Below are 27171 nucleotides of genomic sequence, written 5' to 3'. Positions count from 1 at the left end.
CAGAGTACAGCTCAATATCAATGCATCTAAAAAATTGTTGGAATTCAGATTATTTCTGTCACACACACACCCCCCAGTGCTCCCTATCCCTTGATCCTGGGCCATCACTAATGTATTTCCTGTCTTTAGGTGGGTTTGGAATGGTGCAATGCGTGTCTTTTGGAATGGCTTCTTCCACTGAGCACACAGTATAGCTTACAATATTTGACCGTGGCCTTCTGCCTCTGAAGATAAATGTTACTCTTGTGTTTCTTTGCTGAATTAGAAAATCGAGTACAATTTTCATAAGGCAAAAATTAGAAATCAGTTAACGCAAGTGGGGCTGTTCTACCACAGAAGGAAATCCGTATTGGCAACGTTAAAAACCAGACTGTGAAAGCAGCAGGCGCCTAGCAGTTTACGTCACAAGGTCCCTGTGGTGCGGGGTAAGGGGGCAGAGGGTACGGTGGAAAGGAACTCCGAATTTTAACAAAGACGATCCATCAAAAGGGGGTAAGGGATCAAAGTGTTGGGCAGCTATTTTTTAAGAGCAAAACTTCCTGCCCTCGAAAAACTGATCCTTGAATACTTAACGTAAATCAGTGTAAACCCCTCCTCCGTGTCTCTACAGGGGTCCCTGGGGAGCGGGTTCCTCAAGGGTAAGCAAAGGAACTTAAATCATAAGCTAGCTTTCTCTCTTGCCCTTTCCCCTTCTTCTCGCTGGCACCGCCGAGCCTCGCTACAGTTTGCTCAAATATTTGGAAGTGAATTTAGAGTCCTCCCCCCAACTTATGATTTTATAGCCAATAGGTGATGAGGCTTATTTGCATATTTCCAGTCACTTAAGCAGCAGTGGAGTGGAAACGGTGTCAGACTAGATTCCTCCTCCTTCTCGGAGGAATTCTGCCCCTTCCAGCTGCCCTGCCCTCTCCCTTTAAAGATTGACTTGCCCTGCGGCGCTCTATTGCGCTCCAGCCCTCTGGCGCCTCTCGCTCACCCCCTTGCTACGCGGATCCTCTCCAGTCCGTCTGCCCGCGCCGCGCAGTTCCAGCAGGAAAGCAGAAGGACGCGCCTGGAGATGGAGAGCAAAGCCCTGCTCCTGGTGGCCCTGGGAGTGTGGCTTCAGAGTCTGACCTCCTTCCCCGCAGGGGTGGCTGCAGCAGACGGTACGTTTTGCGCGCCAACACGCCTCCACCTGCAGACCCGGCCGGGACCGCTTCCTCTCCATCTGAAGATGGGAAGGAGAAAGTTGGAAGTGGCGCGCACTGGGGCTCCCGGGCGCAGCAGGAAAAGGGAGTCCGGGAAGGGTGCCTGGAGTGGAATTCAGGAGAGACTCAGCCTTTGATCACGCTGTGGCGACTCCGGGTTCCCGCTTCTCTCTCTCTCTCTCTCTCTCTCTCTCTCTCTCTCTCTCTCTCTCTCTCTCTCTCTCTCTCTCTCTTTCTCTGTCCCTTGCTCTCTCCTGCCTCGGGCCGTGGCAGGGAAGGGTCAGGGTTGTGACCGATGCGACTGGGGAGGCGTGGGGGTCGAGCGGTGCAGAGTAGCGACAAGCTGAAACCTCCCCCATAGGGAGTGGGAGTGTTGAATGCAAGGCACGCGGGCCAAGGTGGCTCTAACTTGGCTGGGACCACGGGTCAGACTCCTCCGGAGGCGGGAAGAGTGTGGTTTCATTAGGGTTAGGAGTGGGAGGACGCGTTGTCTGCATCCCGGCTGCACAGGGCATTGTCTCTCTCAGCGCAGGGCTAGAGCACGGAGTGGGAGTGTGCAGTGGTGCACAGAAACGTTTGGTGCGGAGTTCCAGGACCCAGGGTCCTGCACGCATTTCTGCGCCGGGGAGCGCTCCGGTCTCCAAGCTTTTGCGCTCCGTTTAGCTCAGTACCCAAGAAAACCCTGCAAAGGGCGGATCCTTCGGTAAACGTGGCTCAGCCATCAGCACTCTGGGGCTTCTGGCTTGGAGGTTGCCTGTTAAGCACTCTATCCTTCAGCCCTCCAAGAAAGGCTCGCCCGAGGCGAGGCATTCTGCTAGCTGAGAGAAAGCGGGTTTTTTAATTTTTATTTTTAGATTTTTATTATTTATTTATTTATTTATTTATTTATTTATTCTAGCGTCTCAGGCACAACTGCTGTCACAAAGGAAGTCACCTACAGGTGACAAGTTACAAGACTTCTCTTTGCCTAGAGAAAAAGATTAGGGTCAGTTGCAAGTTTCTTTATGGCCTTGAAGTCAAGACCTGCCCACAACTGAGAAGCCTTGTAACTTGAACCTTGATTGAGCTAACAGAGCAGAGACTCAAAATGTAACTGAACCCAGTCATAAAAGGAGGTTGGTGTTTCCTTGTATCACTGCTGGTGGAATCGCCACAGAGGGTGGTGTCCCCTGGAGGTGCTGGAAGGTGGCACGTCCACAGCCTGATTTTAGTCTTAGTGGAGTCTGAGTCTGCAGCTGAAAGCGAACTTGATTTCTGCGTATAGTTGTAAATGTCTTTGCTGAGTTGTCACAGACAAGAGAACCCATCATGGGAGACCGGCAAGGAAGACAGGAATCTCGGGTGTTCGGGAGCACGGAAATTGCACTTTTCCTGTGGCAGATTGTCTTTCTGCATAGTTTGCCATTCTGCTTAAGAAAATAGGAGCAAACTTTCAATTCATACTCCAGAAAGCACATCACAGCATAAAACTGCTTTTACTTTAAACTCCGTCGGGGTCTTCCACATCTTCAAGTTTTGCTAAGTTTCTTTAGAAGGTCTGGACCCAGCTTCTCAGCTACTTAAGTGTGTCACCCTTGTGGGGTGAGCTGCATGGATTCTAACATTAGGAAAACTGGCAAGGCTCAAAATGCCTGAGGTCCTACATTATACTTTAATTTAAATGGACACCCAAGTAATTGTGCAATAATTTTGGACTTTAGCCAACCCCCGATTTTCCTGCAATAAAATGTATTGGGGAATATTACGCCAAAGCAGATGTAAAATTATTCTCTCTGATCATCTTTCTGTTACCTCTACCTGCCCTTCATCATGTGCTTCTTCTTTTAGCCCCTTCTCTAGCAAATGAATTCACCTAGGGGTAAGACCAGAAAGGCAAGGAGCAGTTTGGAGTGACCCCAACTTCCCTTTGGGCTCGGAGAGCTTCCTTGTTCGCTCTTGATTTCCCCCCTCCCCTGCGAACAGTGTGTGTGTGTGTGTGTGTGTGTGTGTGTGTGTGTGGCATTGCCCTGGAGTGCCTTCTTCCTGGAGACTCTGCAGCCTCTCCTGGACCGAGTCAAGAGAGTAGAGAGCTAAGAGAGAGTGCAGAGAGGAACCTGCTCCATGCTGTCCTCTTCCAGCGGGCTCACTTACAGGCTAATATCAGAGTTCAATAACTGGTAACGACGGCAGAGCAGCAAATGCCACTGGAAGAGAGATTGACAGGGGAGTGGTTGATTAATAGCTGCATTGAGAGGTGGGGGGAGTCAGTAGGGGGAAGAGTCGCAATGGAAAGATGTTCAGTTTCTTTCACCGAGTGTATTTTTAGCACAGCTTCCCTCTGTGGCTACGTTGTAGAGGAGACCGTGATACTCCGCTGACTGTTTCTGTTCTGTTAGATTGTCCAACACGTGATGTTGGACTTTCCTTTTTCATCCGTTTCCACATTATTATCACCAGGGCTGCATTTTTTGGTTCGCTTGTTTTGTTTAGTTTTTGAGGCAGAGTTTCTCCGTGTAGCTCCCTCTGTCCCGGAACTCATTCTGTAAGCCAGGCTGGCCTCGAACTCATCGAGATCCACCTGCATCTGCGTCCTTATCCTGGGATTAAAAGCATGTGCCACCATCTCTCTGCTGGGTGCATCCTTTTATCTGGGAAAATGTTCTGGCCATCAGAATGGTGGTTGGTGCTGGATCTGGGTCACATATGGTGAAGAAGAATTCAATATAAGCATCATTATTCTGCAGGTCAGGAAACATCATTTGAATATATTAATAATTCTCCCTGCCCCATCTGTCTCTCTGTCTCTCTCTCTCTGTGTAGACTTTGTAACCTGACAGGAATTTGTCACAGGAGGTCCTTGTCACACCCACTCTTTGCATAGTTCAAACTTTTCCAGTTTCTGAAGAAGTAAATAATAGATTATAGCTTACTCTGAAACTAAGAGTTTATTTATTTTTACAAACTGATCACTGTTTCTCCTCCTTCCTCTCCTCCCAGTCTGTCCCCCACCTCCCGTTTGTGCCCCCATCAACTCCTCTTCCATTTCTATGCAGAGAAGGACAGACCTCCCATGGATATCAACCAGACATAGCATAAAGTTGAAGGCTGAACGAGGCAATTCATTGTGAGGTTATCCCCAAAGCCAGCACAAAAGTCAGAGGCAGCCCCTGCTCTCACTGTTGGGAGTCCCACAAGAAGACCAAGCCACACAGCTGTAACATATATGCAGAGGGCTTAGGTCAGTCTCCTGCAGGCTCCCTGGTTGTCAGTTCAGTCTCTGTGAGCCCCTATGAGTCCAGGTTAGTTGATTCTGCAGGGTTTATTGCGGTGTCCTTGACCTCCCTGGCTCTTACAATCCCTCCTCTCCTTCTTCTTCAGGGTTCCCTGAGGTCTGCCTAATCTTTGACTGGGGGAAGCTCTGTGGAGCGTATAGTTTAAATAAAAGAATGGAATGGCCTTCTTTTGGCTTTGCTTTTGTTTTGAGGCAAGGTCTTACTATGTTACCCTGACTGGCCAGACATTGAGCATGTAGACCAGAATAGCCCTAAATTCACTGAGATCCACCTGCCTCTGCCTCCTGAATACTGATATTAAATGTGTGAGCTCCCATTACCAGCTTAGAGTGCCATTCTTCATTTGGTCTTCCCTCAGACCAAATGTTGATATGATAATTCAGTCAGACTGTTAGCATAGCAAGCATCGACTATCGCGGTGTGAGCTAAAAATAACTGGACTTTTCTTTGTTGTCTCTATCAGCAAAGTAAAAGTAATTTCATATTAACTCTGCAAGAATTTTGAATTTCAGTTAGAAATCTTCATTTGAATACCTACAGGAGGACCCTCCACCCAGATGTTCCTTACGCAGGTCACAGGGTCTCCTTGAGCAATGTCCACACTCACTATTCACAGCCGTTTGCTACCCTGCCTTTAGGTATAATGGAATTTTTGTCCTAATTTTGGAACAAATTCAACATGACATTTAGGTAGCATTTCTTTTTATTACTCAATTTAAAATGTTCTTTTTTTTCTGTCTATAAAAGGTGCAAACGCTAATTTGTTAGGTGAGCCACAAATGGTGCGTGCACTGAGGTGTCTAAGCACACCCCTGGAGGCGTCCAGGCGGCAATGTTGGTTTGTCTTTTCCGCACCAAAACTGACCGATTCATTCACAGAAATTATTTTCTTTCTTTTTCTTCTTGCAATCCCGCACCCTACAGTGCTGTGCCTATCTGAGAACAGGTGATTGACAGATGTAATACTTCAGGAGAGAGGAGAGGCCAGGGTGCATTTTGAATACGGCCGAGTTCTGACTCTGTGCACTGGCTGCTTTTTCACCTGCTGACTTTCCTCTGTCGCCAGTGTCACCAGTCCCTTCCTCAGAGCTCAACACTGCTCCTTTTCTGACAGTAGCAAGACCTCTCCATGGAACCTTATCCTTCTCTGTGGCTCTTTGACGCAGCCTAATTTCATCTCTGTGGTTATTATTCATATCAGGGTAAGTGTCTCTTCTTTGTTCTAGACTTCCCTTGAGCTATTAACTTAGAAATTTAGGAGCAGAGATCACATGGTAAAGGAAACGCATAAGCTTGTGATGTACCTACACACACACACGTCACCCTGGAGTTTAATTCAGACATGTCTGTGTGGCCCTGATTGTCAGGGTAGTGTTAGTGTGCTGCATGCCTCTGCCTCTCTCCCCCATTCTCTCTTTTCTTCCTCACTCCCCTCCCCCCTCTCCCTCTCTCCTCTTCCTTTCTCTAAAGTGGTCTTAATTTACCAGGGAACCTAGTAAAAGGCAGCAGAGTTGGATGAGCAGAGTCACTGATCACATTTCCCCGTTTCCTTAGCAACAGTCACCTCAGATTAGCTGCAGCTCATCTGCCACTGCAGCTATGGGCCCAGGGTGTACCTGGGTAATGAACGCTCAGGGAGTCCATCTTCTTACCTGGAGTCCAACTTCTTACCTGGAGTCCGTCTTCTTACCTGGAGTCCATCTTCTTACCTGGAGTTCAACTTCTTACCTGTCTCACATGCTTCGGGGACCACATAGGGTGGGAGGCACATTGATCTTTAGGATACTGAGACACTGTTCAAGAGCAGCAGACACTAGCAATATGAAATAGTCCTCTGCATAGGCTAAACAGTAGAAAGATTTGTTTGTGACTGTGTAGCAAACATAGAACTGACACTATTGTGGCCCTCAGTAAGCAACAACGTCTTCATGTGAAAATGTCACACACACACACATACAGAGACACTCACACACACACAATTCTTCCATTAAAAGTAAAGTGAAAGTTCCCACGAGCAATCTACGTGATGGTGTATGAGTTCCTGATTGTTTGTTTTCTCTAAATCAGCAATGGGTCCAGTGGATATGCTGGTTGTGGGGAATCCACTCTGAGCCTTGGATAGGCATCTTGGCGTTAAACAGATTTTTTTTTTCTTGTGGAAATATACAAAGTCATCCTTAATAATTTCAAAAATACCCATGGCCATTTCAAAGTAAGCAGCAATACCAGGACCACCAAACTGCCCATTTCTAGGTAAAGGAGACCACAGAGTGCGGCATTTCAGGAGCTGTTCAAGTCCTCTTCTGGTGTGGCAGTTCAAGTCCTCTTCTGGTGTGGCATCGCGAAGATGGGCGTTGAGGGAGCTTGTCCACTAGGCTGTTCAGTGGCTCCTGCTTGAGAAGCACTAGTAATCAGGATGGCGCAGCAGACTAAGGCCATAGGTCAAGCCCGACCACCTGAGTTTGATCCCCAGATCCCCATGGAAGAAGGAGAGAAGTGACTGTCCTTCTTTAACGGGTACACGTGTGCTGCTCTATGCGTGTGTGACACACACTGGATATAAACATACTGGAATGAAACTGACATAATCAAACACAAAAGCCAGATTGTTGAAGGAGAGGATGAGTTATTGAGGTAGAAAGAGGCGGAATCAAGCGAAGCTAGTTTACTTCTTTCTTCCTAAAATGCTTTCTAAAAATAAAGCAACTTCTTGGGCAGAATCAGATCAATTAGGTTAAACACATGTAATATTCTTTTTCACCAACTGGTAAGGTTAGCAGTGTTTTCCGGTTAAGGGAGGAAGAAGCACATATTCTTGGTAGGAGGATGGACTCGGTGAGTTCCTAAGAGCTTTAAAGATCAGGGGTTTAGCAAAGCTCCTTAGCTGGATAAAGTCTTACAACTGTTGCGAAACTCATTTCTCTCTAGCAATTCAGTCACTAAGAAATATCTCCTGTGCATTAGGTAGTAGAGATTTGCTGTGGGTGTGCACAAGTATGCTTGAGTTACTGCTGGTGTTGAATCACTCAGCAACTAACCACAGCATTGAATAATAACATCTAGAAAGGGAAATGCTTCCAGCCCCTAGAAAATCGCATGACGAGCCCAATTTCAATGACTGTACTGTCAGTCTTGGTGCGTCCTTCTTGCTTTCCTTCAGGCCTTGATTTCCGAAATGTCAGCTTGAAATGAAAGGATTCAAAGGTTTAGTTGTAAAAAGGGAACAGCAACATCCTTAGACACAAAGAAATGCAAATCAAAACAACCCTGAGATTCTATCTTAAACTTGTAGGAATGGCCAAGATCAAAAACACTGATGACAACTTATGCTGGAGAGGTTGTGGGGAAAAGGGAACACTTCTGCATTGCTGGTGGAAGTGCAAGCTGGTACGGCCCCTTTGGAAATCAGTAAGGTGATTTCTCAGAAAATTAGGAAACAACCTTCCTCAAGACCCAATAATACCACTTTTGGGTATATACCCAAAGGAAGCTAAGTCATACCACAAGGACGTGTGCTCAACTATGTTCCTAGCAGCATTTTTTGTCATAGCCAGAACCTGGAAACAACCTAAATGCCCCTTGACTGAAGAATGGATAAGGAAAATATGGTACATTAAACAATGGAGTACTACACAGTGGGAAAAAATAATGACATCTTGAAACTGTTGTAAGGAGGGGCTGCGTGTTCATCCCGGCTGCCAGGTTAGCTTAGCACTTAAATAACCACACAGAAACTGTATTAATTAAATCACTGCTTGTCCCATTAGCTCTAGTTTCTTATTGACTAATTCTTATATCTTAATTTAACCCATTTCTATTAATCTGTGTATCGCCATGTGGCAGTGGCTTACCAGGTAAAATTCTCAGCATCTGTCTCTGGCGGATCCATGATGTATCTCCGACTCTGCCCTTTTTTTAGCATTCAGCTCTGTCTTCCCTACCTACCTAAGTTCTGTCCTATCAACAGGCCCAAAGCTGTTTCTTTATTAACCAATGAAAGCAACACAAAGGCAGAAGAACCTTCTACACCATTTCCCCTTTTCTGTTTAAACAAAAGGAAGGCTTTAACATAGTAAAATTACATATAATGAAACAATTATCAAGCAAGAATTACAATATTTGTAAATATGACTCTAATAACCTATATTTCTTAATTATACATTACAGTTTTAAATGAGCTGGCCTCGAACTCAGAGATCCACCTGACTCTGCCTCCCAAGTCCCAAGTGCTAGGATTAAAGGTGTGCCCTGCCACCACCCAGCTAAGATTTGCTGTAATTTTAAAAGGTTTGACTTTGTGTGGAAGATTCTAAGGACAAAAGGAAGAGGAAAGCTACCTAGGCAACATACTGACCATGACTCACACATGCCGTGGTGTCTTTGACCATTCCATGCTCTTGAAATGGCTTGAGACAGCTCATGTTGCCATTAGGAAGGGAAAGCTTCCTTGGGCTCTCAACTTTTGTTCTTTTAAAATTCTGATGGGGGAGTCCCTTCTTCAGATGATTCTAATTGTGTTGCTATAGATTCTGGGTTCCAGGTTCCAATGAGTCTCAATGTTATATTATGATTGTGTTGTCGTCAGATATTTAAAGAAAGCAGAATAGCTCACAGCATAATAAGAACCGTTCCACACAAGGGCAGGTTCCTCCATGATCGTGGACCTTGAACTTGAAGTCCTGGGTGCTAGTCTACCCTCTCTTTCCCATCTTGGCCAAGTCACTTGAGACAAGATGAAAAGAAGGAATTTCCACACAGTAACTCACTTGTGTGAATTAAATGCGTCTCCACATACTCCCTAATTGGATGTGGGCTGAAGAAAAGGCTGGCAGTCACAGAGTGCCTAACTCACAGTTAAGGTCATCTCTGTCCTCTTCATCACTACTGGGACATCAGTCATTTTCTTGCAATCCACATTCTCTTTTTTTTTTAAAAAAAATTATATATATATACTTACATATATATATATACACACACATACATATATATGTATATATTGGTTTTTGAGACAGGGTTTCTCTGTAGTTTTGGAGCCTGTCCTGGAACTAGCTCTTGTAGACCAACCAGGCTGGCCTTGAACTCACAGAGATTTGCCTGCTTCTGCCTTCCGAGTGCTGGAATTAAAGCGTGCGACACCATTGCCCAGCATCTTTAAAAAAAAATTATTTAAGTGTGTGTGTGTGTGTGTGTTGAGTGTATTTGCTTGCATATCTTCGAATGCGCATGTGTGCATGTGAATATGGAGGCCTGGGGTCTATGGAGGGTGTCGTTCTTGGCCATTCTTTCACTTTATTCTTTGAGGCAGGGTCTTACAATCAAACCCAGAGCTCACTGATATGGTTATTACTGCCACTTGCTCTGAAGACCTCTCCTCTGCCTTGTGAGGCTGGAAATCAACAGGTCACTGTCGTGGAGAACCCGCCAGGTGAAATGATGAACAGACAATTAAAAGAAATCCCACACTAGCTCAGAATGGAGAAATAGATAGTTATTTAGGGATAAACTCACAAATCAGAATTCTCTGCTTGACCAATTGAATCCCAAACGAGCAGCTGGCAGAAAGGAGGAAAGAAAAAAGGGATGGATGTAGATTTTGCATCCGCGTATATAGTATAAGAGGCCACACCCTGTAGGCGGGTACTTCCTGCAGCAGGTCACCACTCCCACCGAGCAGTTATATGAGATTCTGGACTCAAGTTTTCATGCTCGCACAGATCCGTATTCATTTTTGAAAATATCCTCTAGAAAAACCAAGGGCATTGTTGTCATTGGCTGTTTGTGAACCTAAAACCTCTAAGTCCCAAGTAAAACAAAATAACACCCAACCACGATTAATCTCTCCAACTTCTTTTCCTGTAGCCAGAGGAGATTTTACAGACATCGAAAGTAAATTTGCCCTAAGGACCCCTGAGGACACAGCTGAGGACAACTGTCACCTCATTCCTGGAGTAGCAGAATCCGTGTCCAACTGCCACTTCAACCACAGCAGCAAGACCTTCGTGGTGATCCACGGCTGGACGGTAAGAGTGGATGTGGAGGGGGTTAAGGTTCTTGGAAGCCCATGACCTGTATCTGTCTGTTCTCTGACAGCTATGTTCTGAGCTTGAGTTGAGGCAATCTTGGTTCAAGGTAGTCCCTACAGTCGAAGCCAGGCTCATGAACTCTTCCCCTGGCAGACTCCCACCTTTGGTTCAGCACAGTGCCTGGCTGGGGCCCTTGAATCCTCTGTGGAGGTGGGAAGAAGATGTTTATCAGGAGATTATCACAGGAGAAGGCTGGAGAAAAGCCTTAGGAGGATAGTTCAGTCTATAAAACATTTGTCTTGCGAGCACAGGACCTGAGTTCTATTCCACCACTTAAAAAGTCAGTAAATAAAAAGCAGCGCACAGAGTCACACTCGTACAATTTCAGGGAGGCAGAAACAGAGAGATCCTTGGGGGGCTCACTGGCAAGTGAGCCTAATTGGGTGAACGCTAGATTGAGAGCCCCATCTCAAAAAGCAAGATGGACAGTTCCTGAAACCAACCCCTCAGACTGTCTCACACGCGCCCATGCAGACTTAGGCACACACTTCAAAAAGACAGGCAGAAAAGTACAAGTTATGATTAAAGCTACTTATTTAAAATAGTCATAAATGACCCCTCCCAAATATGCCAAGAAGTTGTTTTATATGATGCTGGTCTTATGTAAATATTTTAATTTACTTTTGCAATTTTCAATTTCTAGTGAGCAGGTTGCATTATTTACTAAAAATAATTTATACTATATGCATGGTTAAAGATGGGTCATCTTCCTGTTAGATACAACTTTTGAATGCTATAGCTAGATACTGAATTCCAGTGAGGGAAATTAGGTAAAAACTATGTATATAAAATGATGTTTACCAACTCTCTCTTCCCACATACTGAAGTGATCTTTTTATTGAAACCATAGGGCAAATACCATTGTCTCCATGGATATGCCAGCAACAGGACACATACAGATGTATTTTTTAAGATGTACCCATTCACTAGTGAACATAGTACAGTACATAGCATACGATGAAAGTCTAAGTCCCTAACATAGCTGTAAGTAGCACAAAGATCTTTGAGGTGTTTAGAGACATTTTTGATGTGCACAGCATGAGTCTTAATGATTTCCGAGAAGTTTAAGCTCAGTGAGCAGCTTCTGCATGGGAAGCAACTGTGCATCTCAAGTCTTAAGCATCTCAATATCACCCTGAGAGAATTTGGGGCTTTAGGAAGTTGCGCAAGTGTGGGGAGAGTTTCCCTCCCTTGCTAAGATGTCATGACTAAAGCAACTTCTGGACGTAGTGCCAGATGCTGCCCTTGTTCCTGCTGCCCGCTAAACCCACCCATGCTCTTCAGGTCATGGATCCTGTTGTTCTGATTCTAGGCTCAGGCTGGGTTGCTGGCCAAACAGCCCACGTTTCCCTATCACACGGGCTTGCCTCGTCTTGAATCATAATAAAACCAGCTGATCATGGCTTATCAAAGCAAACACAGACTGGGTTCAGTCAAACCACTTGCTGCCGGGAGCAAAGTGGGCTCTGGTTTGGAGCTTGTCTGTCGTAAGAAGAGAAATCGAGAAAACGAGACCTTTCCCGAGTAGATGACAGTGCTCAGCTTCCCCACCCTCTTTTGTTTCTTCTATCTGAATTTATGTTGAACCAAAAAGAAAGGATTAGATTAGTTGCTACTGAGTTACTAGAAGCACCCAGCAGTATAGCTAAGTCGGTCACCTGCCCTTTGCCAGGCAGCCTGACTTGAAAATGCCGATAGAGAAAAAGGTACAAGAGAACCCAGACAAACAGCTTACCAGAGATAAGCTTCCAGGCCACTCAAGGGCACAGACTCAGGGAAGTCAAGACCTTCTCTATCACAGCAGGAGAGCTGCGTACTCCCTGGAGCTTTGTGCCTGCTGGTTCTCCGGTGCAGTGGGGAAGGTGACAGTCAGTGTAGTTGGCATTACATTCTGGAGAAAGGCCACTGTTTTCTCATGGCCTTGCTTTGGAGCTGCAAAGGGCAGTCATTGTAACAGGAAGGGAGGTAGCTAGCACACACTCTGAACCTGGACTTGAAGCATCCTGTCTGAGAGACGCTCAAAGAGTCTTAACTGGATTCCTGGTGGGCTGATGTCACCTTTACAGCTTGTCTTCTTCATTTTCTCTCTGTGCTTAAAATAGTTGTAGCGCTCTAGGCCCGCAAGCAGACTGGTCGCAGTGGATGTGTGTGGGGAACTTTGCGGCCTCCTGGGCCAGCCGCGTGGTGCAGGTGTCCCAGAAAGGCCACAGTTAGTTTACAGAACTGATAAACAAGCGAGGTAGAACTACAGTCCGTATCTCGAGGGCTGGCCTTGCCCCAACACGGGGCACAGAAACTAGGTGAAAAGTTGTGCCCTTTATCTATGGCATGGAGTGAGGTGAGCTTCATGGCTTCATAGTTTAGTCTAGTAAATGCATAAACAAAAAATGGAGTCTAAAACAGCTCATACCACAAGTGTAAAACTCCAAGTGGAGCCAGTAGATCTGCATCTCCAAGGTTCCCATTTCTCTGCTGGTTTTTGTAGGTCTCCATTAAGTTACCTTAAACAAATGTATCATAATATTCTAAGTTCAGGGCTGGCGACATGGCTCAGGAGTTAAGATCACTGGCTGCTCTTCCAGAGGTCCTAAGTTCAATTCCCAGCACCCACATGGTGGCTCACAACCATCTGTAATGAGATCTGGTGACCCCTTCTGTCATGCAGGCAGAACACTGTATATATAATAAGTAAATAAATCTTCAAGGAAAATATTCTAAGTTCAGCGAATAACTGATAGCCTTTATTTTGGCTGCAGCGTGACCTGACCTTAACCTCCTTAGCAAACCATTCTTTATAAGGAAAGTAGTGCATTGCATCCCTGAAAAACATCTACCTTTCTTATTTTTCAGTTTTGAATGTTGAGCCTTGGGCTCTGTACATGCAAGCCAAGCACTTAGCTACAGTACAATGGCCCTGCCCTCCTCCCACTTTGGTTTTTGAGACGACCTCACTAAGGCCCCAGTGCTGACCTTGAAGTCATTCTGTTACTGAGGCAGGTCGTGATCTTACTTTTGCTTCACTCTCCAGAGTTACTAGAATTATAGACGTGCCTGACGGGTCTGGCCTTTAAGTCAGCTCTTCTGGGAAACTTTTCCTGGCTTAATTGAAAATAATTAAACAACATTTCTTTTCTAAAAGTGTGTAATTTGGCTGTAAAGTTTTAATACATTGGCCCTGACCTTTTTTTTTTTAATAGAGTAAGTTGCTGATGTCTCAGTAATTGAAAAAACATACTTTTTAAAGCGAGCTAATCCCCAGCCTGCTGTTTCCGAGGCCAGCATCTCCCTGGTGTGCTCACAGTTGCCCTGGGAGGGAAAGGAGTAGGAAGGAGTTAGAGTTCTCCTTGCGGTTTGAGTTTTCACGCTGAGTCAGTGGGCTTCCGTGCAAGCTTGTATTTCATTTCACAGTGTCACATTTACAATGAATTATATTTAGAAGAAATCACATACCGTCTTTTTCCAGGTGACAGGAATGTATGAGAGTTGGGTGCCCAAACTTGTGGCCGCCCTGTACAAGAGAGAACCTGACTCCAATGTCATTGTGGTGGACTGGCTGTATCGGGCCCAGCAACATTATCCAGTGTCTGCTGGCTACACTAAATTGGTGGGAAATGATGTGGCCAGGTTCATCAACTGGATGGAGGTAAGACTGAGAAAGGGAACCTTCTGTGCTTAGGAAAAAATACTTGACAGTTGGCTGATTTTCCCCCTTTTCACCAAGATCTGAGGTGTTTCCTGAGACATTTCAAATTTTCAGAAGGGTATTTTTACATTGTGGTAAGTATGACTAGATTATACAGCCAATAAATGATCCGACCCTGCCTAATCCTGTCATTAAAGAAATCTCAACACCATAGGATATTTGTCTCTTTTAACTAGAACATGAAATCAGTAAAACTAACTTACAGTAGTGCCAATACTTTAAAACCAATATTTATTTTCATTTTGCTACATCAAGCCTTTTCTAATTTCTTTTCCCCCAGGAAGAATTTAACTACCCCCTGGACAATGTCCATCTCTTGGGATACAGTCTTGGAGCCCACGCTGCTGGGGTGGCAGGAAGTCTGACCAACAAGAAGGTTAACAGAATCACTGGTAAGAGGCATATTTTGTTCATTTATCACAAGAACCAGTGTGACCATCATTCTGAAAGAGAATTAGAGCCATTCCCATTAGGTACCCAAATGCATGGAGTTGGGGCTTGTACCCGATGTTCATCATCTCTTGTCTCAGTTCTAACTTTCCATCCACTGGCCATGGCATTGGAGTGGGTAGCAGCATTAAGTACAGAGGCCCACAATTCCTCTGAGAAAGAACTATCACCTTCCTCTGCTCCAGAGACCGCATATGTGCCATCCCCTCTCGCATCAGTACCAGGGAGACTGGCAGGACTGATTCTAGGGAGCATCAGGAATAAGACGGCCATCTAGGAAGTGGCTATAAATGGCTTGGTGTAGAGAGCGCGAGAAAAGAATTAGCCATGGATTAAAGGTCTTCCCCGACTCAGAAAGAACCTTCAAGAAGAAAGCAGGCCATTGGGTGTGAAAAATCACTGTGGACTGGCCAGTTTCAAAGATCCATGTTAGACCTGATGATGCAGGCCTGTGACACTAACACTCAGAATGGAGAGGTAGGAAGTTTAAAGCCACTGCCAGCTACACTGTGTGTTGAAAGCCATCTAGTAACAGGAGCATCTGGAGAAAGGTGAGCTCAGATATGTGGGCTACAGTAGCGTACGTCTGTAATCACAGCGTTATGACACTTCCGGCAGGAGGATCAAGAGTTCGAGGCTAGCCTGGGAGAGTGAGACAGCAAGGGAGTGATTGAATAAGATTCCGTTTTCGAATAGCTATGTCTGTTTTTTGACTATTAGTCACTGGAAGAGCCAACTCCTAAGACAAGGAGTGATACGAAGTCAAGAGCCTTCTGATTCCATTACAGCAGGATGCTGATGTAGGGACTGAACTTGCGGTAGACTTTAAAACTTATGGACCTCTTCTTTCCCACCAAGGCTTGGATCCGGCTGGGCCTAACTTTGAGTATGCAGAGGCCCCCAGTCGCCTTTCTCCTGATGATGCAGATTTCGTAGACGTCTTACATACATTCACCAGAGGGTCACCTGGCCGAAGTATTGGGATCCAGAAGCCAGTAGGCCATGTTGACATTTATCCCAACGGAGGCACTTTCCAGCCAGGATGCAACCTTGGGGAAGCCATTCGTGTGATTGCAGAGAGGGGCCTTGGGGGTGAGTAAATGGGAAATCACGTAAATATGAATTTTGGGGCTTAGGTCTCAATGCCATTGTGTCCTGTTCGCTGTCTCCACAGCATGGGGCTTCAGTGTACACACTTGTGAGGGGGAAGGATGGCTTAGTGGGTAAAGCACTTGCTGAGCATGTGTGAGACTCTGAATTTAGATCACAGAACCCACGTAAAAGTCAGATGCAATAGTGCCTGCTTGTAATCCCGGATGTCCTACAGTGACACGGGAGGTAGACAGAAGAATGCCAGACGGTTGCCGGCCAGCTAGCCTGGGTACTCAGTGGCAAACAAGAGACTTTGTCCTGAAAAAGGTGAAAGGCAAGGACCAAGTTTGTCTTCTGAGCTCTGTCTGCTATTAATTTTACAGTTATGTCCTTTATGATGTGGTTTCTAGAACTGTGCTTTTGGAACCACCTAGATGTGGCAGACAGTTCCAATAAGGCAATGGTTGTGTTAAGCTGGAGGGAATAATTTCTGCCTGGGTGTCGGTTATTATTGGCATGATAAGCATTCAGAAAGGTAAGATGGTAAGAGTGAAGGTTCTTTGTCAACCTTTAACAGTCAACCTGACAGTTATGGAGGGAGGTGAGGACACATCCCAAGGGAGATCCTAACACCAAGTCTACCTGATGTAAGGTCTCTGGAGAACGACTCTTTCCCATGTCTCTGTGTAGACGTGGACCAGATGGTGAAGTGCTCCCCTGAGTTCTCCACTCATCTCTTTATTGATGACCCTTTCCCGTGTCTCTGTGTCCAGACGTGGACCAGCAAGTGCTCCCATGAGTGCTCCACTCATCTTTTATTGACAACTCTTTCCTATGTCTCTGTGTGCAGACGTGGACCAGCTGGTGAAGTGCTCCCATGAGTGCTCTACTCATCTCTTTATTGATGACCCTCTCCTGTGTCTCTGTGTGCAGACGTGGACCAGCTGGTGAAATGCTCCCATGAGCGCTCCATTCATCTCTTTATTGACTCCCTGCTGAACGAAGAAAACCCAAGCAAGGCTTACAGGTGCAATTCCAAAGAAGCCTTTGAGAAAGGGCTGTGCCTGAGTTGCAGAAAGAATCGTTGCAACAATGTAGGCTATGAGATCAACAAGGTCAGAGCCAAAAGGAGCAGCAAGATGTATCTGAAGACTCGCTCTCAGATGCCCTACAAAGGTAGGCTGGGAGCTGTGGGAAGGAGGAAAGTTGGTCAGTGCCATCTCGGTTATCATGGGTTGATTCTGTCTACTGGAACAGAGTTATTGAAGTGATGTTACTAAGTCTTGAGCCTCTTGTACCTCTGTTAATATAGAAGGATCTTCTCTAGTCCATTTATCTAGCTCTTGATTCCCATGTCAGAAGGACCCCAATCCTCAGCCTTGAGCATGCAGCTAGCCTTCTCTGTAGCTGTGACCAGCTATTAGTATTGGGTTTCTAGCTAATCTGAAACCATCACCTTGGGATTATAAGATCTAGCCCTTTGGCCCAATTCAGTCTATCACTTGCTTTTGTAAATAAAGTTTTATTCGAACATGGGCAGACACATTCCGTTCCATATTATCTAACACTGTCTTCCTGCCACAAAGGCAGACTCAAGGAATTGTGACAAAGCCCACATAGCCCACCAAAACTATACTCTCTAGAACTTCACAGAACACGTGTCACATTTAAAATTTGCTTTACACGAAGCCAAGAACAACCAGCATTCAAGTATCTCAAGAGTCTGGGTTACTGTGATGAACACCTTGACCAAAGCAAGCTGGGGAGGAAAGGCTTTGTTTGGCTTCACCTTCCACCTCATTGTTCATCATCAAAGAAAGTCAGGACAAGAACTCTCACAGGGATGGAACCCAAAGGCAGGAGCTGATGCAGAGGCCATGGAGGGGCTTCTTAATGGCTTGCTCCCCATGGCTTTCTCATCTTGCTTTCTTATAGAATCCAGGACTCTCACTAAGGAGGGACACAACCCACAATGGGCTGAGCACTCCACATCAGTCACTAATTAAGAAAATGCCCTACAGGTTCGCCTACAATCTGATCTTATGGAGACACTTCCTCAATTGAGATTCCCTCCTTTCAGACGACTATAGCCGTGTCAAGTTGACATAAAAGTAGTCAACACACTAGGAAAGCAAGAACATGTCAAGGCATATGTCCGTCTCGCCATGAACTCATTTCCAACTTGGGCGTAAAGACTGACCTCTTGCTTAAAATGAGATTTAAAGATATACAGAAGGAAACGAGCAAGGGGGTTGTATTGTGAGGTGCATCTGGTGACAGGGACTGATTTTGGACAAACTGCCTGTGGTAAAGTCTGGGTGGAAGCCTGAAGTAAGGGCCCTTATTAAGGAACAGTTTCCTCAGATAAAGCGTCTGCTTCAGCAGTACGTTTCGGTTGTGCAAGGTGGCCCAGATGTTGGAGCACATGTTATTCAAAGAAATCTCATAGGCTATGAGAGAACTCTCATTTTCTCCAACTCTAGAACCAGGTGTAGGTATGTAGGTACCTCTAAAAACAGGGGTAGCCTTACACAGGGTCATCCAGAGCTCTGTCTGGACTTCCTAGAGACACATGGCATTTCCCCGCCTCCAGCCTCCCCTGCTGTGACCTAGAGCACTGCCTTAGACCAGGATGATTTATCTTTGCTTTTGAAGAGTCCTGGGGTTTGGTGTTTTGTTTTTCTGTTTTTACTTGTCTTATTTTCATAATAAAATAAGATATAAGGTTGGCATAGTTGTGCATATCTGTAATCCCAGTCCTTGGGAGGTAGAGGCAGGAATATCAGGAATTCTAGGTCATCTTTAACTTCATAGTAAGTCTGAGACCTGTTGGGCTTATGTGAGATCCTGTCTTTACACACATATGCATACACCACACACACAGACACACACACACGTACACAATATACTTAAAACAAACAGCAAAACTAAATAAAGGTTGTCACAAGAAACTACAACAAAATGTACTGAAATGTTTTTCAGAAATATAAATATCCAAAGTAACATCAAAATTCAATTTTGTCACACTCTATATCACGAGAGTTAAGGATGTTGGATCCCATGGCCTATAAGATTTCTTTGATCCAACTTAGCAGAAATTGCATTTAACAGACAGCACTATAATAAAAATATGCTTAAGAATCCTGGGTTGTAGCCGGGCGATGGTGGCGCACGCCTTTAATCCCAGCACTCGGGAGGCAGAGGCAGGCGGATCTCTGTGAGTTTGAGACCAGCCTGGTCTACAGAGCTAGTTCCAGGACAGGCTCCAAAACCACAGAGAAACCCTGTCTCGAAAAACCAAAAAAAAAAAAAAAAAGAAAAAAAAAAAAAGAATCTTGGGTTGCAGGAGACAAACATCAGGGTGACCCCATTGTATCCACAGTAGCTATGTTTCAGGCTCAGGGTTTTGGTGGGTAAGTGGGGAAGAACCAGGAAGAGACACAGAGGTTCAAGTTCCTGCTTCCAGATGGACTTCCTAAGTCAGGATAGTTTGGGACCTGGCTCTGTAAGACAGACCACAGGGCTTTGTGTTGTATTGTGTGTGCCACATGCCTCCCAATGCAGATAGACGGCTGAGGAACAGAATGAGACCAGGGTTGGGGGAGTACAGTGTACCCACAAGATGGGAAGACGCAAGGCCATACGCAGTAATAAAGCAGCAAATACCAAATATGGTTGGTACAGATGTAGAAATATAAGGTGACCAAGGCAAGGAGAGGTCACAAAGAGCCTTCTAGGTGTTGGGCTATTAATTTGATATCCCTGGTGGTCCCCTCCAGGTGGGCAATTAGATACAATTAGACACAGCCACCCTGGAAAGCGCGTCAGGTCTGCACTTCCTCATACAGACCTGTGTGCCTGTCCTGTGGGGGCCTTGGAAGACATTTGTTCCACAAGTCCGAAGCGCTCAATTGCTTAGGGACTATGATGTTTCCATGAAGATTAACATTCCTTCCCTTATTCCAATGTTCTCCCCTCCCGTACAGTCTTCCATTACCAAGTCAAGATTCACTTCTCCGGGACTGAGAGTGGCAAGCAGCACAACCAGGCCTTTGAGATTTCTCTGTATGGCACAGTGGCCGAGAGTGAGAACATCCCCTTCACTCTGTGAGTAGCTCCGGGGACACCTCCAGTCTGTAGCTCCTTGCCAGAGCCTTTGATCTGGGAAACAGAAGTGCACCACCACCACCCCCAAAAAGAAACTCCAGTTTTGCTGGGCAGGGGTGGCACACACACCTTTAATCCCAGCACTAGTGAGGCAGAAGCAGGCGGATCTCTGTGAATTCGAGGCCAGCCTGGTCTATAAGAGCTAGTTACAGGACAGGCTCTAAAAGCTACAGTGAAACCCTGTCTCAAAAGATAAACAAAAACAAGAAACTCCAGCTTAAGAAATTGGAATTTAGCTATGTGTGGTGGACCATGCCTTGAAATTCCAGCACTCAGGCAGAGGCAGGCGGACCTCTGTGAAGTTCAAGGCTAGTCTGTTCTATATAGTGAGTTTCAGGACAGCCAGGACTATACAAAAAATCTGTCTCAAAATCCCAAAAGAAAAAAAAAAACAACAGAAATTAGAATTAAAAAAGGAACTCTTGCACCACTTCATATGAGCAAATACTGTTTTCTAGTCTCTTTCGACTTTTAGTTACTCTCTACTTCATGTTTTCTTTCAACATTTCAGGTCTTCATGTCTTTTGTTAAAGAAAAATTAGCAATGACAAAATAGTTACATTCCCTGGGAGGTGGTGTGGTCCCAGCATCCCCAAGAAAGATAGACAGGAAGAGGGGGGGAGAAAGGAGGGGATGAACAATTGTAATAGGAAGCTACTCTACAACATAGATAGATGACAGATAGATGATAGATAGATAGATAGATAGATAGATAGATAGATAGATAGATAGATAGACAGACAGATTAGATGATAGACAATGTTATAGATAAAAAGTTCATGACAAAGCATTACTCCTTATTTTGATTAGGGAAAATTTGAAGCTACCCTTTACTGGCAGATTTATTATCATGCAACACTTAGTACCACAAACTGAGTCAAGGGTCATGTGAGTTATGGCTCCTGATGTCAGTAAAATCAATATAGCCTCTAAAAATCAGAATTCTTGAAAAGTAGGTAAAACATGAGGAAAATAGAGAAAGCCAAGTGGAGAACTGGAGATATACTTTGGAATTGCGTGAATATATGTTCGCCCATGTATAAATTAAAGAGGAATATATGGGAATAAAATTGGCTGACAGGCATTTTCCCCTAAGAACTGTAGTAGATAGTTTACAGTGTTAGGTGGAATTCTGGAACACCGGAGAGTGGTGTGGGAGCTTACGATAGGCCAAATGCTGCTGACATTCATCTTGGGAATGTTCCACATTTTTAAAATAACACCCAGACAATGAAGTCATTTACATCTAGGGAGGAGAAAAGGCTGATTTTTGAAAATAACCAAACTTATGAAATTTTCACCCAGGCCTGAGGTCGCCACCAATAAAACCTACTCCTTCTTGATTTATACGGAGGTGGACATCGGAGAACTGCTGATGATGAAGCTGAAGTGGAAGAGCGATTCCTACTTCAGCTGGCAGGACTGGTGGAGCAGCCCCAGCTTTGTCGTCGAGCGGATCCGAGTGAAAGCAGGGGAGACGCAGAAAAAGTAATTGAGCGGGTGCTTCCCCGTACACGTTACCCAGCCTCCTGTGGTAGAGCGGATGCTTTCCCGCACACTCTGCCCTGCACCCCTGGTAGAGCGGGTGCTTCCCCGCACACGTTACCCAGCCCTCGTGATTGAGCGGATGCTTCCCCGCACACACACATTGCCCAGCCCCCTGTCGTTGAGCGAATGCTTCCCCGCACACATTGCCCAGCGCCCTTCCAGAACAGTCTTTTATGGCCACACAGAGGAAGAAGGACAGGCTGAGCATTGACCGTGCTTGGGACTGGAAGGGTCTGGACTTGCATTGTTTTTATTTTCAGATCTTGGAATAGTTGCCTATATAAAATGAGATATCTTGGAGAAGGGGCCAACTTGTGTTTCACGTTGGTCTTGCACACATAGTGTGCAGGTAGTTTGTACATTTTCAGTGACTGTGCGTTCTGACCCCAATGTGCCACATGAGGTCAGGTGTGCAATTTCCCGCTTGGTATTCAAAAACTCAGATTTTGGAACATTTGGGAATTTTTCGGGTTGGGGTTGCTTAGCCTGCAGAATTTCTGTATTTCAAGTAGGGAATGTGTAAACCCTGAGCTGACCAAAGTTATTTGGAATGACAGCTGGGATCAGAAGCAGGCAATCTCACTATTCGTCCAGCACTATTTCCTGCAAGCGCAAAATAGTTACAAAACATGGAAAAAAAAATCTTAGAGATGGTATCATCGAAGGGCTAAAAGTAACTCTTTAAGAAACAGGGGATTCTCAGTCCACCCCACACATATCTATAAAATAATTTGTATAAAAGGCCCCCATACAATTGAAATCCTCAAAAACATGTTCAGGGATTTTGCAAGTATACCATTGATAGAAACAACTCTTTAAAATATAATTGAGAAGTTATTTCTTCTTGTTGTTGTTGTTATTGTTTACAAAAACTGTTAAGACACGCTACAGATAGAGAAATTCTGCAGAGTCTTTGTTCCCAAATCAATTGAAGACTGCCGTCCTAATTCTCTGATGCAATTCTCAGAGGTGCTTCCGTGACTCCTCTCCTGGTCAGACCTCCAGAGTGAGATACGACCCCCGTGTCACACTTAACTATCAGAAATGTCACCACAGTTAATGGGATCATGAAAGATTTAAATAATCCTGACCCATTTTGAGCGGTTGTTCTTATTATTCTTATTGTTCCATGCTTCGTCTACTTTCTTCCACAGGGTCATCTTCTGTGCAAGGGAGAAGGTATCGCAGCTACAAAAGGGAAAGGATGCCGCGGTGTTTGTGAAATGCCATGACAAGTCTCTGAAGAAGTCTGGCTGGTGAGCATCTTGACCCCCAGCTCTCAAAGCCTTTTCTCCAAGTGGCCTCTGCCCAGCAGTTCTTGTGGTCCCCGTCTTTAGGGGTCTCTCTTAGCCCTTCTTTCTTATCTTATGGTCACTTGCTTTATTTATTTCTTTTAACTCCTTAATATTCTCTTTTTTTCTTTCTTACCTTGCTGACCTTCATCCCAGATAAACAAGTTAAATTTTACGATACTTTTGAACTACCCACAAGTCTTCACTTGTGCATTTGCCACTGCTGCAAGTCTGTTAGCTGCATAGATGCTGTCTGAAGTAGGGAGCGTGTGACAGTGGGTTCAACTCCTCCTGCGAGTTATCCAGGGGTGAGAGTGTCTCATATTAGCTGTAGCCACATAGTGACATTCTCTCTCCAAATGCCACAGACTCCAGGACATAGGACCACAGGGGAGACCTAAACTGTATCAAAACCTCAAAGATGGAGAGAAAGTGGAATAAGCATACAGGAAACTGTTCTCCCATCTCAAAACAACTGCTGGCTTGTCCTCCATGACCTCTCGAGCTAATCCACATGGCAGCTGGCTGAGAATCTTTCCAACACGTCAGTGCTAAGTGGAGACCGAGCATGTGACCTTCCATCTCCTCTCCCAAGTTCTCAGGATCTGCAGTTTTCATCCCGCCCCTCACGCCCCTGCCAGACTCCAAGTGCGAATGGGTTACACTTATTAAAGGATGGGTTACACTATTAGATAGGGCCACAAAGCAGTGCCACGGAACCCACAACAAAGGCTGGCCACAGAGGCACTGGGAAATAGGGAAAGCACTTGCTTTTGCTTTATCCTGATTCCTAGATTATTATAGACTAACGCTCCAAGTAAAAATCGCCTCTTCAGAAAAAGAATATTGACAGACCCATGTGGAAGACCTCCTTTAAAATGTCTACTTAAATATAAATTATATATGTTCAAACTATAGATAGATGAGGAAAAACAGACATCAATAAAGTACAACCAATAAGGCCTTATCGGTAACATTTGACATGTGAATAACAATTTGATTTATATCCTTTACCACTATACATATGTGGCATCTGTATGTTTTCATATCACAAACATAGAATTATGAAAGTGAATGAAAAATGAGACCATGTGGATCTGAATGCCAAGGGGAATAGCTGCCAATATTAAGCTGGCAAAATGACTCTCAGCTAAGGGCAGAAATTTCCACCACACCATAAGTGCTTTGCCACTTACAGATCGCGGATCCAAGGCACCTTCACACTTGCCTCCTCTCTAAAAATGGGGTCTCCAGTAGAAAATTTAGCTAAGAATGTGAACGCGCTTATACTCACCTACCTTCCCCTCAAACAATCTGCAACTTTTTAAGTAGATATGTGAATACAAAAACAAAATCCCCACTTATAAACGTAAGCTAAACCCCCCATAAAATAACCCCAACTGTTTATGAAACGTTCTGATCAGACTATTTATAAGAAACTACCGAAGAAGGTCTAATGACATATCTTTGGTCAACTCATAGGATTTCCAAACAACGAATACATAGGCAGCCGTCTCTTGCAATGCACTTTATATTTTAGGAGGGCATTATGAATCAGACCAACAGTAGCCTTCAGGGTTTCACCTCACAGGATCGCAGTCTGCCACCCCCTGTTCACTCTTGAGAAGGCTCACATTCCAAGAGAAGAGTGACAAGCTTCTCATTATGCTTAGCATCCAAGGAAAGCTTTGTGACTTCAGCCACACACGACAGCCTTCTGAAGATGATGCTCAAACAGGAGCTTACCTATAAATGCATCAAGTGTGCCCACTGCTCTGGGCACCCTGCTTCCCCAGATTCGTTATCACCCGCTCACAAGCTTTGCTCTGAGTGTTACTTGGACACTTCATCATGACAGTGGTGGGGTGGGCCAAAGGTTTGTAAGCGAAAAGCAGATGGCAAATTGCCTTTCTTCTGTTTTTCCTCAGAAACTGGACAGACCAGCAAGAGAAGAAAGCACATGAGTTCTTTGAAGACTGAAGTAAACAAAGTAAATTTTATAAAAAAAAGAAAAAAATACCCTTGTTTGGGTGTTTGAAAGTGGGTTTTCCTGAGTATTAATCTCGATCTTGTTAGTTAAATTAGAAGACAGGCTCAAATACTAAAACGTGACTAATGCAAAGTGAGGAGTCTCATGGCCAATAGCATGTCTTCCAGCATCAGAGGACAGGAGATAGGAGAAGCATGGCATCTTTTGTCCCTTAAGAAGGAATCATTTGTTCCCGATAAATAAGACTCCTTTGTATGGCCCGTTTGGTCATGGTCAACAATTAGTGAGGGCTTCTTATTTTGTTAGAATTCTGGGGCTTTATACTGAGACTCTTTCCAGAGTTTTCTCCAAGTCTAGTATAGATGACATTTTTGTGGCATGAGTCAAATCTGTTTCTTTAGCAGTTGAAACCCTGTACTTTGTAACTAGTTCTTTTACCTTTCGGATGAAGCACACCCGCTTCCTCCCCAAAAAATAATGAGCAATGTGTGACTTAGTAAAAAACAGTGGAGGCCAGAGCTCACAAAGTCCTGAGCCTTGGTCTCACCATGACAAAGTACAAGTCAACAGAAACACAGAATTCGATTGAGTAATTCTTAATAGACCTGAATTTTTATGGCTTAACCCCTCCATTTTCAAAAGTTTGTCTTATATTTTAACAATGTTCTCTGGGTGGATGTTGAAAATGAGTTTATAATCCAGGTGACACATAAATTGAACTGAAAGAAAATAATGCCTACTCTGATTTTACATTTATTTTTTGCTTTTTTGAGGAAAAGTCTCATTTGTCTCAATCTGTAGCCTGCCCTGATCTAGAACTCAGCTATGTTGTTCAGGCTTGCCTTGAACTCGCAATGATCCTCCTAACTTAGCTTCCTGAGGGCTGGGATTGTTAGCATGAGCCACACCTGGCTTCATACCATAATTTTATTATCAGAATTCTTCCTATTTGTCTTCGTCAACTTGAACACATTCATTAGCCAATAGTTAGCATTTAGTTTGGGACTCTCCTCAACCGTGCCTCTGTCACATCTCGAACACATCACGTTCGTTTTAGTTTAGATGGGATTAAGTTCAAATTCTGCATCATGCAAAGTACAGACTTTAGATCAGGACCATTTTACTACATAAAAGGTGAAATGACTAGGGAATATGCTTATCAATGCTTGTAAATTGTTGTGTACAAAGAAGGGAGTCGCCACCTGCAGTAGCCACAGAAAGTGCCAGGCTAATCAAGAGTGAGTAAACACTTATTTATGAACTAGATCTCTTATTTTCAGAAGGTTTTTACTGTATATTAGTATAAAGTGATAAAGGAGTCCCATGCCAGAGGCTGTTTCTGGGAACACAACTGTGAACCTGTGGGTGTCTGAACACCTACCCACACGCAAAGCCCCACAAATGTAGTTGTCATTCAGTGTGATTTGGAAAGGAGAGAGTCATGGGATGTACTGGAAAATGTCAAAGAAGTAGTTCCAGATAAGTTGGAATGTTAGCACTTGCTAGGGGAAGGATGGTTGTACCTATGTAATATAGGACAAAAGTGACTGATCTCATCAGGCTTGGAGTCATTGTAACAATAAAATAATGTACAAGTTGTCACTGGCATCCCCTTTATTACTAACTCATTTTCTCTGTACATTTGGGTTTGGATCAAGGGCTCACAAATTTAAAAGATCCAGCCAACCTGTACATAGCACTGAATACTCTGGCTTCTAAAGACAATATAGGCATACGTGTGTATATACACATACATATGTATCTCGATGATGCTTTGGCTTTAAATTTTATTTATTAGCTGTAAATATATGTGTGGATGTGTAAGAGAACTTGTAAACACTGGAAAGCTTGTGGGTACCTGCAGCGTAGAGTTGTGGTGCTGTGTGTGGATGTGTAAGAGAACTTGTAAACACTGGAAAGCTTGTGGGTACCTGCAGCGTAGAGTTGTGGTGCTGTGTGTCCATCTCCATCAGTGATGGGCTGTCTCACTGAGCTAACTTACTCTGCTGCCATAGTACAATGAAACAGGCTTTTAAAAGAGGAAAAGAAACTCGGCTCTGTGAAGTGGAATTTGCTTTTAATAAACTTGACAACATTGTAACTTGATACTAAGTCCTCATTTTGTATCATTTTAGCCCTTCTAGAGTCAAGGCAAATTAGATTTATTTTTTAGGGCAGAATCAGTACAGAAATTTTGACTGAGTAACCACAGTACTTGCTAAGGCACAGAAGTAATGCAAGTTTCTCATTAGATGTGTGCCGATCATCTACTAAAATCAAATGAATCCAATCTATCTCAGCTCCTCTCCTCTACAACAGCGCACATGTCCAGACTTCCCAGTAAGTTATTGCTACACTGCGGATGCAGGAAGTTCCTCGCCGATCTC

At 44.5% G+C, this 27171-nt stretch overlaps 1 protein-coding gene across 1 annotated transcript; it reads left to right on the top strand.

Moving 5' to 3' along the window:
• The first annotated feature begins 837 nt into the window (after nt 1-837).
• Lpl (lipoprotein lipase) lies at nt 838-26890 on the top strand. The gene is made up of 10 exons (XM_057752737.1): nt 838-1145; nt 10319-10479; nt 14006-14185; nt 14526-14637; nt 15554-15787; nt 16721-16963; nt 19774-19894; nt 21260-21442; nt 22657-22758; nt 24723-26890. Coding segments are annotated over exons 1-10 (1425 nt in total). The 5' UTR covers nt 838-1057; the 3' UTR covers nt 24724-26890.
• Nucleotides 26891-27171: the final 281 nt, after the last annotated feature.

The sequence above is a fragment of the Chionomys nivalis genome, chromosome 20, assembly GCF_950005125.1.
Source record: "Chionomys nivalis chromosome 20, mChiNiv1.1, whole genome shotgun sequence".
In the NCBI taxonomy this organism is placed as follows: Eukaryota; Metazoa; Chordata; class Mammalia; order Rodentia; family Cricetidae; genus Chionomys; species Chionomys nivalis.
The sequence above is the reverse complement of the archived record's forward strand: the minus strand, read 5'-3'. Positions and strand labels throughout refer to the sequence as shown.